General features: G+C 44.9%; 1 protein-coding gene across 1 annotated transcript in view; it reads left to right on the top strand.

Moving 5' to 3' along the window:
- The window catches only part of LOC134575214 (gastrula zinc finger protein XlCGF57.1-like), a 34,409-nt gene extending 20,973 nt beyond the window's left edge, over positions 1-13,436 (top strand). Inside the window, exon 5 of the mRNA XM_063434468.1 lies at positions 11,690-13,436. Within this exon, the coding sequence (XP_063290538.1) occupies positions 11,690-13,206 (1,517 nt within the window). The 3' untranslated portion in view covers positions 13,207-13,436. The remainder of the gene's footprint in view (positions 1-11,689) is intronic.
- The last annotated feature ends 288 nt before the right edge of the window (positions 13,437-13,724 follow it).

The following is a 13,724-nucleotide window of genomic DNA, read 5'->3' as shown; positions in this document are numbered from 1 at the left end:
TCAGTATGTATGTTGTGTATGTGTGTGTGTGTATGTCTTGAGTAGATGTGTGTGTGTGTGTCAGTGTATCTGTATAACTGTGTGTGTGTGTGTGTGTGTGTGTCAGTGTATCTGTGTGTATCTGTATATGTAAATATGTGTGTGTGAATCTGTATATATGTGTGTGTCAGTGTATCTATATCTGTGTGTGTCAGTATATCTGTGTGTGTCAATGTGCGCATCTGTATATTTGTATGTCTGTGCATGCGTGTGTCAATGTACGTATCTGTATGTTTGTCAGTGTGTCAATCTAGGTATCTGTATGTCTGTGTGTATGTTATTGTGTAACTGTATGTTTATCTTTGTGTGTGTGTGTGTGTGTGTTTGTATCTGTATGTCTGTATATCTGTGTGTGTCAGTGTGCATATCTGTATGTTTGTGTATCTGTGTGTTTGTCAGTGTGCGTATGTGTGTCAGTGTGCGTATTTGTATGTATGTGTATCTGTGTCTGTGTATCTGTGTGTGTGAATGTGTGTATCTGTATGTCTGTGTATCTGTATGTCTGTGTATCTGTGTGTGTCAGTGTTTGCATCTGTATGTCTGTGTATCTGTGTGTGTATATGTGTGTCAGTGTGTGTATCTGTGTTTGTGTCAATGTGCGTATATGTATGTCTGCGCATGTGTGTGCCAGTGTGTGTATCTGTATGTCTGTGTATCTGTCAATGTGTGTATCTGTATATCTGTATCTTTCAATGTGTATGTCTGTATGTCAGTGTGTGTATGTGTCAGTCTGTTTCTGTATGTCTGTATATTGTGAGTGTGTGCATCTGTATTTCTGTGTGTCAGTGTGCATATTTGTATGTCAGTGTATTTGTGTGTGGGTCAGTGTGTGTATCTCTATGTCAGTAACTGTGTGTGAGGGTATCTGTATGTCTGTGTCTTTTAGGTCCGGCCCATCCATAGGTCTCAGTGGGGCCATGGCTCCAGGCAGCACTTAGACGGGCAGCATTTTTCCTGGAAAGCCCATTCTTCCCAGATCAGCTCGTCCGCCGGAGAGGGCAGGGAAGGCCGCTCAGAACGATAAGAAAAATCTTAGGAGTCTGGAGAGGGAGGCTGATCTGGGAATGGCCGGGTCCTCAGGGTTAGGAAGTGTTTCCCAATGAAGTTCCGGCACTCTGAGATTACTAGCTGTGCATGCCAGAACTTCAGTGGGAACTTTACTTACAACAATTTGCTGCAGGGCTGTTGCTGTTGGCTGGCCCCCGGGAGCGTCAGAATTTCCCTTTGTGTCTGGCTATGTGTGCTGTAACGGCCACATAGCTAGCAAAGGCGTCAGGACATGCTGGAGTCGGACTTAGCCAGCAGCGGTGTAGACGAGAAGAGCGGAACTGCAAGGAGTCAATTCAGACTCCACTTCAGCTAGCATCCACCACACTGCGGATACGGAAAAGGTAAGTAATTATTAGCTTAATGCACACCAGTGTTAATTTTGGCGGTAAATTTACATTTAGTTTTAGTCATAGTCTTTTGACCTAAAAGCCATTTTAGTTTTATAGGTCATATTTTAGTCATCTGAATTGTTTTAGTCTAGGTTTAGTCGGCATGACTAAAATCTAGTGGGTTTAAGTAAAACCTCTGTCTCTTTTGCCCCTCCAACCCACATGTGTCTCATTGCCTCAGTCCCCATGTGTCTGATTACTTATTTTCCCTCCTTCTTATATCTTACTCACCCATGTTCATTTTTGCAGCAAATTTCAATATAGTTTTTTGTACTTTTTTTTTTTTTTTTTTTAACTAAAAAGCCATTTTAGTTTTTAGTCATATTTTAGTTATCTGAGTTGTTTTAGTCAAGCTTGTCGACCGAATCTCAGAAATTGTAGTTGACTAAAATCTGACTAAAATGGTTAGTCGACAAAATTAACACTGATGCACACAGTGTGCTGGACATAGGAATTCCAATCCAAGCACACACAGACACAGTACATCTTCAGCACACACACTATGTCCCCAGCAGACACAGACACACTACATCCCCAGCACATACACAAGCACACTACATCCCCAGCACACACACACTACATCCCCAGCACACAAAGACACAACACATCTCTAGCACACACACTACATCCAGGGCCCACACATACACACCATACACACTACATCCACCGCGCACACACTACATCCCCAGCACACACTGCACACACACAGACACACTGCATCCCCAGTGCACACACACAGACACACTGCATCCCCAGTGCACACACACAGACACAATGCATCCCCAGTGCACACACACAGACACAATGCATCCCCAGTGCACACACACACACACACTGAATCCCAAGTGCACACACACACTGCATCCCCAGTGCACACACAGACACACTGCATCCCTAGTGCACACGCACTACATCCCCAGCATACACACACAGGCATGCTACATCCCAAGCACAGACAAACACTACATCCTTAGGATACACACACTACATCCCCAGAACACACACATACAGACACAGTACATCCCCAGCACACACACACCACTACTTCTCCAGACTAATGGCATCTATCCCACATGACAAATTAACTTACTCCTTTTTGGTGTGTTATTGTTAGCGATTGACGTATATTGTACTTAGCTAATATCTTATTACCACTGCAGAAGCATATATGTTGTGACGTTTAATTAAGTGTGCAATTATCTAAATATGTTACTGGAATGTATTTATCTAATTATGATAAATTTTATTTTGGTTTTAATTATCATAATACAACATAATGAATGTGGGCGTGTTTTGGTGGTGTTGTTTTGGGGGACCCAGACAGAAAAATGTCTTGGACCAGCCCTGGTATCTGTGTATGTCATTGTATCTGTATGCATATGAGTGTGTATCTATGTATCTGTATGTCTGTGTCAGTGTATGTATCTGTATGTCTGTGTCAGTGTATGGATCTGTATGTCTGTATCTGTATATCTGTATTTGTGTGTGTGTCCAATTATCTGCTTGTGTGTCTGTGTATCTGTATGTATGTCAATGATTGTATCTGTGTGTCTATTTATCTGCATGTGTGGCAGTATGTGTTTCTGTACATCTGTATGTGTGTCAATGTTGATATCTGTATGTGTATCTGCATGTCTGTATCTGTATCTATATGTGTGCCAGTGTTTGTATCTGTGTATATGGTTGTGTTTATCAGCATGTCTGTTCAACTGTATGTATAGTAGTGTTGCCATCTGTTTGTCTGCATGTGTGGCAGTGTTTGTATCGGTGTGTCTTTACATTTGTAAATGTGTTAGTGTATGTATGTATGTCCTTGCAACTATATGTATGTCAGTGTGTGTATCTGCATGTATGCCAGTATGTGCATCAGTGTGTCTGCAACTGTATGTGTGTCAGTGTTTGCATCTGTGTATCTTCATGTGTGAAAGTGTTTTTGCATGTCTGTACATCATGTGTCAGTCTGTGTGTCTGTATCTATGTGTGTCAGTGTTTTCTCTGTGGGTATGTGCATGTGTGTCATTGTGTCTGTACATCTGTTTGTATCTGTGTGTCTGTATCTGTATGTGTCAGAATTTGTATCTGTTTATCTGCACGTGTGTCAGTCTGTGTGTTTGTGTATCCACATGTGTGTATCTGCACTGTGAGGAGCCTGGAACAGAGAAAAAAGGGAGATGGGACAGAGAAATGCATATACATTTGAAATAACAGCAACTATAATAATTACAAATATTTTGCTAATAAAAGGGGTACTATTTATGCAAATGGCTGCCAAGGGGTACTCAAGAGAAAAACCACTGCTCTAACAAACTGACCAACACCCAGGGTCGGCATTCCCTTGCGGGTTGTGATTTTCACACCTCACTACGAGGTGCGAAGGTTCTAAACCAACATTCTAAATGAGTTATCAGGGGGTCTCTGTCTGGGAGGCTACGGGACACAGGAGCAACACAGAGAATGACATATAGCAATTCACGAAAAGGCAGCAGTCTCGCCACAAGTATGTTTTAGTATTTATAGCAGTGTAGCAGATTGACCCAAGCACTAGCCGAGACTTAGGTATACTAGGCTTAGTGTTGGGCATTTGCTTTTGTCTGAAATTCGGACGGGAATTTAGGCTATTTATTCATTCATCAGAATAACGAAGTAATGCATAGGAATTAAAAAGAATGAACGAAAATCGAATTTCAATTCAGCCTTTGTTTGTTCGTTTAGTTTATTAAAGCTGTGGGTGGGGACCATAAGTGGCATGGATCAGATCAGAATTTCATTCATTCGTATGAAATTCCCAACCGAAACTCTGTCAATTCGCCGGTACCCTGTCTGAATGAATTATTTTTAATATGCTTTTAAAATGATCGCAATCTGTTAGAGAAACTTTGAATCTGTGGATAAATCATTTGAGAGGTTTTTCTAAAAGATTGGGATCATTTGAAAAGTGTATCCAAAATAATTAAATCAAGACGTTTGGGTTAAAGAATCTTAGCATAGCATATATTTGATACATGTAATACATATCTAGTATATAAATATGTTAAATATCAATGGTGTCTATAGTTTGCTGTCCAAACATGAAAATTTATGGTGTTTTTTTTTTTCTCCATTTATTCGTTCATCCTCTAGTGAAATGCTTTAGAGTGCATAAACATGTAACAGCACCCCCAGGCATAAAAGGGTTAAAATGTTGTTTATAATTCCCCTTCCAGATATGCAGGCAGCTACTGCAGACACCAATCTCTCGAACAGGAAACCATACTAAATCTCGAAACTCCCGAACCGGAACCATACGAATGCTTCAAAAAGCCAAACAGGAAAAACCATACGAACGGTTTACACTCCTAGCTGTCGAACTGGAACAGCATACAATAAATCCCCACAAGAACGAGACAAGGCTCCGTGTTGAGGGTCGAGCAGTGATCTGTTTTAATGGGGCTACCTTCCCAGTATTTATGCAGGTCTTCCACCTGGTGGACACCCCCCTTGGGGACCAGATGGAAGACTGGGACACCAATGGTACACTGAACAATCATAGGCATACACAGTGAAACGCTCCCACAATTACAGAATAATCCCTCCTCTTTATCCTGGAGATAATGGGGAAGTAATACAATTATCTCCCAGGATAGAGGCAAAACTGCATTAACCATTTGAGTTCCATAGTTTTGTAGCTGAACACCGCTGGCCGTTCGGCAGTTTAAAATGGCCGCTGCCACGTGTTCGGCTATACGAACAACGGCCACCCAGCGTTTGTCAATTAAGCTGTGGTTAGCCACAGCTTCTGGGAGGTCAATTGACTGCACACTCCATACCCCGGTGGTCGGGTCGTTCTTCTGTTTGTTCGGTAGATTCAATCTACCAAACGCCCGGGCAGAAAGGCACGAACAAGCCTTTCTGCAGGGGAAAATCAAGCGTTTCATTACGGGGCCATAGTCCAAAGGGAGCAAGCGAGCAACCAGGCTTCTCCAATGCACAGTGGCGAGGTTGGTTTCGCCACATCTCTCCCCTTTCCCAAAAAGACTTACAAGGCATCTGACCTCCTGTCGGTCAGTGCCTGGGTTAGTCCAGCAACCCACCCACAAAACATAATCAGCAGTGCAGCCCACCCACAATAAATGGTTACTGCACCTGAGGTAATGTGTAGCTTGCCCATGTCCAGGGGCTCCATCACGGCGGTGTGAGGTACTGGCACTCCAGATGGGTGGGTTGCTGAGTGGGCAGAGACCAGCGGTACTCTGCACTGGTGACAGCGTGTCAGCTGGAGTAGCCTGGTTGGAGCCCAGCTGGGAAGAGGGGGTAGTAGGCTCCTCTCCCTGGACCTGGTGCTGCTGCTGGAGGGGGAGACAGACTGTCTCCCCTTTGGATAAACAGCCCTGCTGCTGGGGAGAAAGACCGACTGTCTCTGCTCCCTGTAGGGCACACTGCTGCTGGGGGACAGGACCGACTGTCCCTACCCCCTGTAGTTTGGGCACAGAGACCACGGTCCCATCTGCACTGGTGTGGAGCTTTTTGTCTCCCTTTTTGTCTCCCTCCCCAGCTGCTGCTGGGGAGGGAGACCGACTGTCTCTATTCCCAATACATTGTCCTGCTGCTGGGGAAGGGAGACAGGGCTCTCCTCTCCCTGCAAGGGGTACTGCCGCTGGGGAGGGGAGACGATGCTCTCCACTCCCTGCACTTCGCTCTGCCGCTGGGGAGGGAGGATGAGGCTCTCCTCTCCCAGTAAAACACACTGCTGTTGGGGAGCAGGACCGACTGTCCTTGCCCCCTGTAGCTCATTCTGCTGCTGGGGGAGGGAAACAGGGCTCTCCTCTCTCTGCTAGGGATACTGCCACTGGGGAGTGGAGACGATGCTCTCCACTCCCTGCATTTCACACTGCCGCTGGGGAAAGGAGACACTGCTCTCTATTCCCTGCAAATCAATCTGCCGTTGGGGATCTGGGCCGACCGCCCAGCATCCCTGTAGACCCATCTGCTTTTGATGAGAGAGACCACATTAGGTTTCATGATTGGTCCTTTTCTGCACCCTCCTTTTTCCTTATGGCGTACGAACCCTAATGGAGTGGTTACCAACAGCACATCTAATAAAAAACTTTTGATTCGTCTTTCATTCTTCCAAAAACAAAAACAGTTTAAATTTACTAATAAGGGTTGAAGAATTCTCTCTCCATTATGCCTCCGTGGATCATGCCATACAAGCTATTCTACTGGCCGGTGAATAAGCCTGGCTCAGTAAGACGATATAACTAACGCGTTCAAATTACTACCGATCCATCTGTCTCTCAGGCATATCCATGGAATCAAATGGAGAGATAATTACTACTTCGCCACCAGACTCACTTTCGGCTCCAGGAGCAGTCCGAAGCTGTTCGATATATTTGCAGAAACTCTTTGCTGGTTGCTCCTGAATATGGTCAGATGCCCTACGGTCATACACTACTTGGACGATTTTCTACTGGTCGAGGCAGGCTCCATCAATCCACGTAGTATCATTAGCACCACCACACAGTTTTCAGCACTAGGTGTCCCATTGGCCCCTGACAAAACAATAAGCCCCACAACACAGTTGGTTTTCCTGGGTATCTCACTAAACTCAGTATCTATGCAGGCACGCCTCCCCGATGTGAAATTGGTATGCATTAGACAAGAACTGGACCAGTTCCTCCAAAGTGGTACTGGTACACTGAGAGATCTCCAGTCTCTACTGGGATACCTAAATTTTGCAATGCGTATCATTCCACAGGGGAGATCCTTCATCTCCAGGTTACTCTGCCTCCTACCTGGCGTGCCTGAGGATGGCACCATTGTCCTCAACCCCCCAGCCATAGCCGATTAACTCATGTGGAAGCACTTCCTTGCAGAGTGGAACGGCATCTCCATGTTCATTCCCCCACTCCCCTATTATTTGGACTGATGCAGCAGCCCACTCAGGGTTTGCTGCAATTTTTGGTAACCACTGGTTCAGGGATGTTTGGCCTGAAGAAACACTTTCCTTACCGGCCTTCAGGGAAACGTCAGCCCCTTTTGAGATCTATCCCATTGTAGCAGCAGCTCATACTTAGGGACATCTGTAGGCCGGTAAGGTGTTTCTCAGATAATTTGGCGGCTTGCGAGATAGTCAATAAAGGGCGCTCTTCCTTCTTGACCATAATGTGGTTAAAACAGAAATTGACGTGGCTGGCCGCCAAACTACAAATTTTTTCTTGTATGTGAACACATTCCGGGCATTCATTATACAGCAGCTGACGCTTTGTCCCGGTCTAACTTTCAGGCATTCTACAAGGTGCATCCCTTCACCAACGAACTCCCATCCAGAATCCCAACATTTCCGGAGTTAATCTTGGATTAACAAGTGTAGCGGAGAGGTAGTATAATCCACAATATTTCCACTGGTAGACAGGAACAGCATAGAATAATCCAGGTAAAATGAGTACAGCATACAATAATCCCGGTAGCGTTGTATAAATCCTTCCTTCCCAAGAACTAGACGACACATAGGCTGGGAGTCAACTCAGGTTTTAATCACAGGTCACAGTATTTATGTCGTTCCCCATGCAAGGGGTTTCCCTACTGACTTTACAGGGGTTGTACAGTAGGGGACTACATGGGGAACTTAACAACCAAGACATTTCTCCCACCATGCACTGTTTAACTGATATCCAGTTAAGTGGATTATCCCTTCCGTGCAGCAGAACTGGCTTTTTTCATAAAAATCTATAACTAACATTATTAGTGTTATCATACCGAATGACCGTTCGGCAAATAGCTGGGGTCTTAGCGCATACTTCGTGAAAGTACCGCTCAGTTCCCAGCACAATTAGCTGAACGCTGCACGAAATACACTTAAGCATACATTTTTCACCAAAGGCACGAATAGACAAGCAGGGATAAAATACCGACAGACCGGTGCTCCCGAACGGCCTGGAAGTCCAGCGGTATTCGTGCCGTCGAGTAGCAGATTTTAGTTCCAGGCACTCGACGACAAAATACCGCTGGGCTAACCAAAGGAATTTTCATCCCGAATGGCATGACCTTAAACTGGTACAGGCCAAACAGGGTGACAAACGCTGACTTGGGCATAGCGTCCTCAGCTAGCGGGATTTGCCAGTACCCTTTACACAAATCTATTGTGGTGAGGTACTAGCCCCTGGCCATTTTATCTAGGAGCTCGTCTATCCAGGGCATAGGGTAAGCATCGGAGATCGTTTTGTCGTTGAGCCTCCGGTAGTCTACACAGAAACGGGTCGTCCCGTCCCGTTTCGGCACTAGCACTACCGGGGAGGCCCAGGGACTGTCAGAATGTTCTATCACCACTAACTGTAACATTTCTTCAATCTCCTTACGCATGTTCTCCTTTACGGATTCTGGTATGCGGTAAGGAGGTTGGCGAAGCGGGGTCTTTTCTAGGGTTTCTACCTTGTGAATGGCCAATGGGGTGTACCCGGGAAGATTGGAGAAGGTTGGACGATTAAGCTTTGGACTTGGGTTCACTCCTGGGGACTTAAACGCTCCCCTAACTGTACTTCTCCCAGGTCTCCATCCTGGCCCTCTGGGTCTAGGAGGTCTGGGAGAGGTAGATCATCAAAGTCCTCGGTAGCTGGCGAGCAGATTGCGGTAACCTCTTCGGTACACTCATGGTATGGCTTGAGCATATTCACATGGAGCATGCGTTTGCCCCCCGCGCCTGCGGCCGGACCGATCACATAGGTGGTATCACATATCTTTTCTACCACCTTGTATGGGCCCTGCCAGGAAGCCTGCAGCTTGTCCTTGTGGACTAGTCGTAAGATTAGTACTTTTTGCCCAACCTGAAAGCTGCGGTCCCTGGCTCCCTTATCGTACCATCTACGCTATCGTTGATGGGCCGCCTGGAGGTTGTCGCGCCCGGTCTGGGTCAGAGCCTCCAAGCATTAGGGCATCTGCCACTGTTTCCGCGTGCACATTCGTTAAGGCCACCGCCTCCGGATATCTGGTGGCATAATCCACCACAGTCAAGACATATTTCTTGCCGGAGGGACTAGGTTTCGCTAGGGGTCCTATTATATCCACCACCACCCTACTGAAGGGTTCCTCAATTATGGGTAGGGAACAGAGCCGGGCTTTGTATCGGTCTCCCCTCTTCCCTACCCTCTGGCAGGTATCACAGGTCTGACAATATAACATCCTGTGAGATACCTGGCCAGAAGTAGTTCTGGGTCAGCCTGTGCTTAGTGATGATTCCTAAGTGCCCAGACAGGGGAATATCATGGGCGATGCGTAACAATTCTAGTCTATATTTCCGAGGCACAATTAGCTGCTTAATGGGTAGAGGTATAGATCCGGCTACTACTTTCTCTGCGTGGCGGTACAGTAGCCCCTTGTCCCAGGTGTACCTTTCCCCTTGTAGCCCTGCCTGGTCTTTGTCTATACAGTCTCTATATATCTGCAGGGAGGGATCTAGGGCCACTTCGGAAGCAAATTCTAGGGGGGTCGCCCTGGGCATGACAGAGGGCATGGGATTTTCATTGCTTACCTGAGCCTCAGAGTGGTTAGATGGAGCTGTGGTGCAGGCCTGCTGCCGGGTCACAACCGGGTACGCTTCCTGAATGGTGGGTTGGGGAACAAAAGCTGAAGTCAGCTCCCCCAGGTCGTTGCCCAAGATGACGTCAGCGGGTAAATTCTGCATCATCTCCACCTACAAATTAACGTGCCCCGCTCCCCAATTCAAATGCACCTTGGCAGTGGGAACTTTGTAAATCGCTCCCCCTGCCACTCGTACAGCGATGCAATCCCCAGTTAGATTATTCTTTGGCACCAGATGCTTTTCGGACTAGCTTTAAGAGTCTCGTAAACCTTGTACCCTTTTCCCCTCCATGTGTACTTCCTGTCGGTGTCCCTGACGGTTATCTGAGGCGGCCTGAATGGGGTTTACCTCATGTAGGGCCCCCAAAGGTTCTTCTATTGGAGTGGCTGTCTCGGGTGCTTCGTACAGTTCTGCTTGTACACAGTGCACGGCTGCTCGGTTGTTGGATGTTGCATTATTCCAGCTTGGCCTGGGGCGATTGCGGGGGTAGTCTCGCTGTATATGCCCCTGCTGGTTGCAGGTGTGGCAATGGATTGGAGGACAAGTAGGGTACCTGGGGGTGTAGGTATTTTGGCTTACTCCTGGTCGTGGCTGGATGGTTGAGGTCACAGCTGGTAATGGTGTTGTAGGTGCATAGACTGGTCGGTGTTAGGTGTGCTGGTCCCTCCTGGTATCTTGGAACTCATCTGCCAGCTTGGCTGCCTCTTGTGCGTGGTTTTGGGTCCCTTACCCAATTTTGTAGATGGGGGGTATCCCGTCGAAGAACTGCTCCACAACCATTAGCTGGAACAGGTCCTCCAGAGTGTTAACTTGGGTCGCTTCCAACCACCCTTTTGCGGCTCGCTGCAGGCGGTGTTCCCACTCTATGTGTGTGTCTTTGTTCGGTTTCTTAATGTCCCGAACCTTTAGCCAGTATGCCTCTGAGGTAATCGCATACCTGGCTAAAATTGCTTGTTTCAATTTAACATAGTCTTTACTGTCCTCATCTGGCACGGCCCGGTACACCTCTGCTGCGCGTCGGTTAGTCTCCCCGCTAGTAGAGGCACCCGATCCACCGCGCTGATGTCGTGTAGTTGGCACAACCTCTCAAAATCTTTCAGGTAGTCATCTACATCACCGTCAGCTTCTGTATAGCTCTTAAATGCGTGATAGGGAATTTTGGCTTTCCCGGGGTAATGCTGACCGGCGTTGTGGTTCTTTCCCCGGCTCGCTGATTTGCTTGGAGTCTGACCACCAGGTACCCACCACTCCCACTAATAACTTACTATTATCATTACATTACCTCTGGTGGGCCCTTTTTATTACAGGCCGACACGTATATTGGTTTCGGCACACCACTACCAACTGGAAAACTTGAGTGCCCCTTTGGAATATATATTTATCACCATATTATTCATAACATACTGCACTATCATTGTACTTTTATTTCCTTTTTCTTAAGAGTAAGAAACATAATTGCGAAATCTGCTGCTACCTTTGTATGTATGATTTTATTACAATAATTATTAGCGCTGTCCACCTAATTTACTAGCTTGTTTTATTCAACATGGTGCTTTATAGTTAAATTTCTGATCTTTCATGAAAATATTTTGGTAAAAAAATATTAATTTCTAGTGACAGATTTTCTTTAACTCCAAGCACATTACATTTCTTGCAGGTGGTTCCGAAAGCAGAAGTTATCCTGAAGGACAGGACAAGAACAAAAGTGCACTAAGCAATACTCTGAATAAATATTGTAATAAAAGGACCAAGGAATTCATTCCTCAAAAGTCAAACAATCGCTCAGAACTCTGTACATCTTCAAGTGAGATAGTAAACAGAAACCCAAAACATTTCCCATGTTCTGAATGGTGGAAATGTTTTCACTGTTCAGAATTTGTTGTCCACACAGGAGAAATGCCATTCTCTTCTATTCCATGTAACTCCTATCTTGCAAAACCGAGAATTCACACAGAAAAGAAAACATTCTCATGTCCTGATTGCGGGAAATGCTACAGCCAAAACTCAAGTCTTACTATACATCGAAGAACTCACTCAGGAGAGAGACCGTACTTATGTTCTATGTGTGAGAAATGTTTTGTCAGTAAATCAGAACTTGTGAAACATCAGAGAACTCACACAGGAGAGAAGCCTTTTTCGTGTTCTGAATGTGGGAAATGCTTTAGTCAGCGCTCAAACCTTGTTGTGCATAAGAAAACTCACACAGGTGAAAAAGTTTTCTCATGTTCTGAATGTGGAAAATGTTATAGCCAGCACTCAAACCTTGTTGTGCATAAGAGAACTCATACAGGTGAAAAACCTTTCTTGTGTGCTGAATGTGGGAAATGCTTTTTGAGTAAAGCAGAGCTTGTGAAACATCAGAGAACTCACACAGGAGAGAAGCCTTTCTCGTGTTCTATGTGTGGGAAATGTTTTGTCAGTAAATCAGATCTTGTGAAACATCAGAGAACTCATACAGGAGAGAAGCCTTTCTCATGTTCTGAATGTGGGAAATGTTTTAGTCGGCATTCGCTTCTTATGAACCATAAGAGAACTCACACAGGAGAAAACCCTTTCTCGTGTTCTGAATGTGGGAAATGCTTTGTCAGTAAATCAGATCTTGTGAATCATCAGAGAACTCACACAGGAGAGAAGCCTTTCTCATGTTCTGAATGTGGGAAATGCTTTAGCCAGTGCTCACATCTTGTAATGCATAATAGAACTCACACAGGAGAAAAGCCTTTCTCTTGTTCTGAATGTGGGAAAAGGTTTAGCATTCACTCACATCTTGTTAGACATCACAGAACTCACACAGGGGAAAAACCTTTTTTGTGTTCTGAATGTGGGAAACATTTTCCCAGTAAAGCTGAGCTTGTGATACATCATAGAACTCACACAGGAGAGAAAACGTTCTCATGTTCTGAATGTGGGAAATGCTTTAGCCAGCATTCGGTTCTTGTGAGACATCTGAGAACTCACACAGGTGAAAAACCTTTCTCATGTTATGAATGTGGGAGATGTTTTAGCCAAAATTCAGTTCTTGCGAGCCATTTGAGAACTCACACTGCACAAAAAACATTCACAGAGGAAAAGCCTTTCTCATGTTCTGAATGTGGGAAAAGTTATCCCAGTAAATCCAAGCTTGTGAAACATCAGAAAAGTCACACAGGAGAAAAATCTTTTTCATGTTCTTAATGTGGGGAATATGTTAGCCAGCATGCACATTTTGTTAGCCATCAGAGAACTCTCATTAAAGAGAAGCATTGTGTTCTGAATATAGGGAATGGTATAGTCAACTCCAAGGTTTTATGAAGCAGCAATGGAATAACATGAGAAGATCTGTATTGTGACTGTGAAACATACTAAAACTGTGATTCAAATTTTGTTTACTACCCATCATTTCACTAAAGCAAAGCTTTTTCATGTTAAACTAAAAATAATACATCCTATCCTTTTTTTAAAGGTACCTTATTTACGGTTGAGAAAATATTTAGAATTTATTCTTATTCTCTAAGGTATATCAGTTGTAAATGTTGTCTTTGTTTGTATATGCTGATTGTAAAATTAAAAAATCTTGGTAACTGAGGTTTGTACAGCAACTGCCTTTTAGCACTTTTGTGTTTCTTCATTATTTTATCACCTACAGCAGTATCTTTAGCATACTAATAGGTTTAATTAACTAGCAGTTATAGAGACACTATAGTGGCCAAAAC

Source organism: Pelobates fuscus, chromosome 10 (genome assembly GCF_036172605.1).
Source record: "Pelobates fuscus isolate aPelFus1 chromosome 10, aPelFus1.pri, whole genome shotgun sequence".
In the NCBI taxonomy this organism is placed as follows: domain Eukaryota; kingdom Metazoa; phylum Chordata; class Amphibia; order Anura; family Pelobatidae; genus Pelobates; species Pelobates fuscus.
The sequence above is the reverse complement of the archived record's forward strand: the minus strand, read 5'-3'. Positions and strand labels throughout refer to the sequence as shown.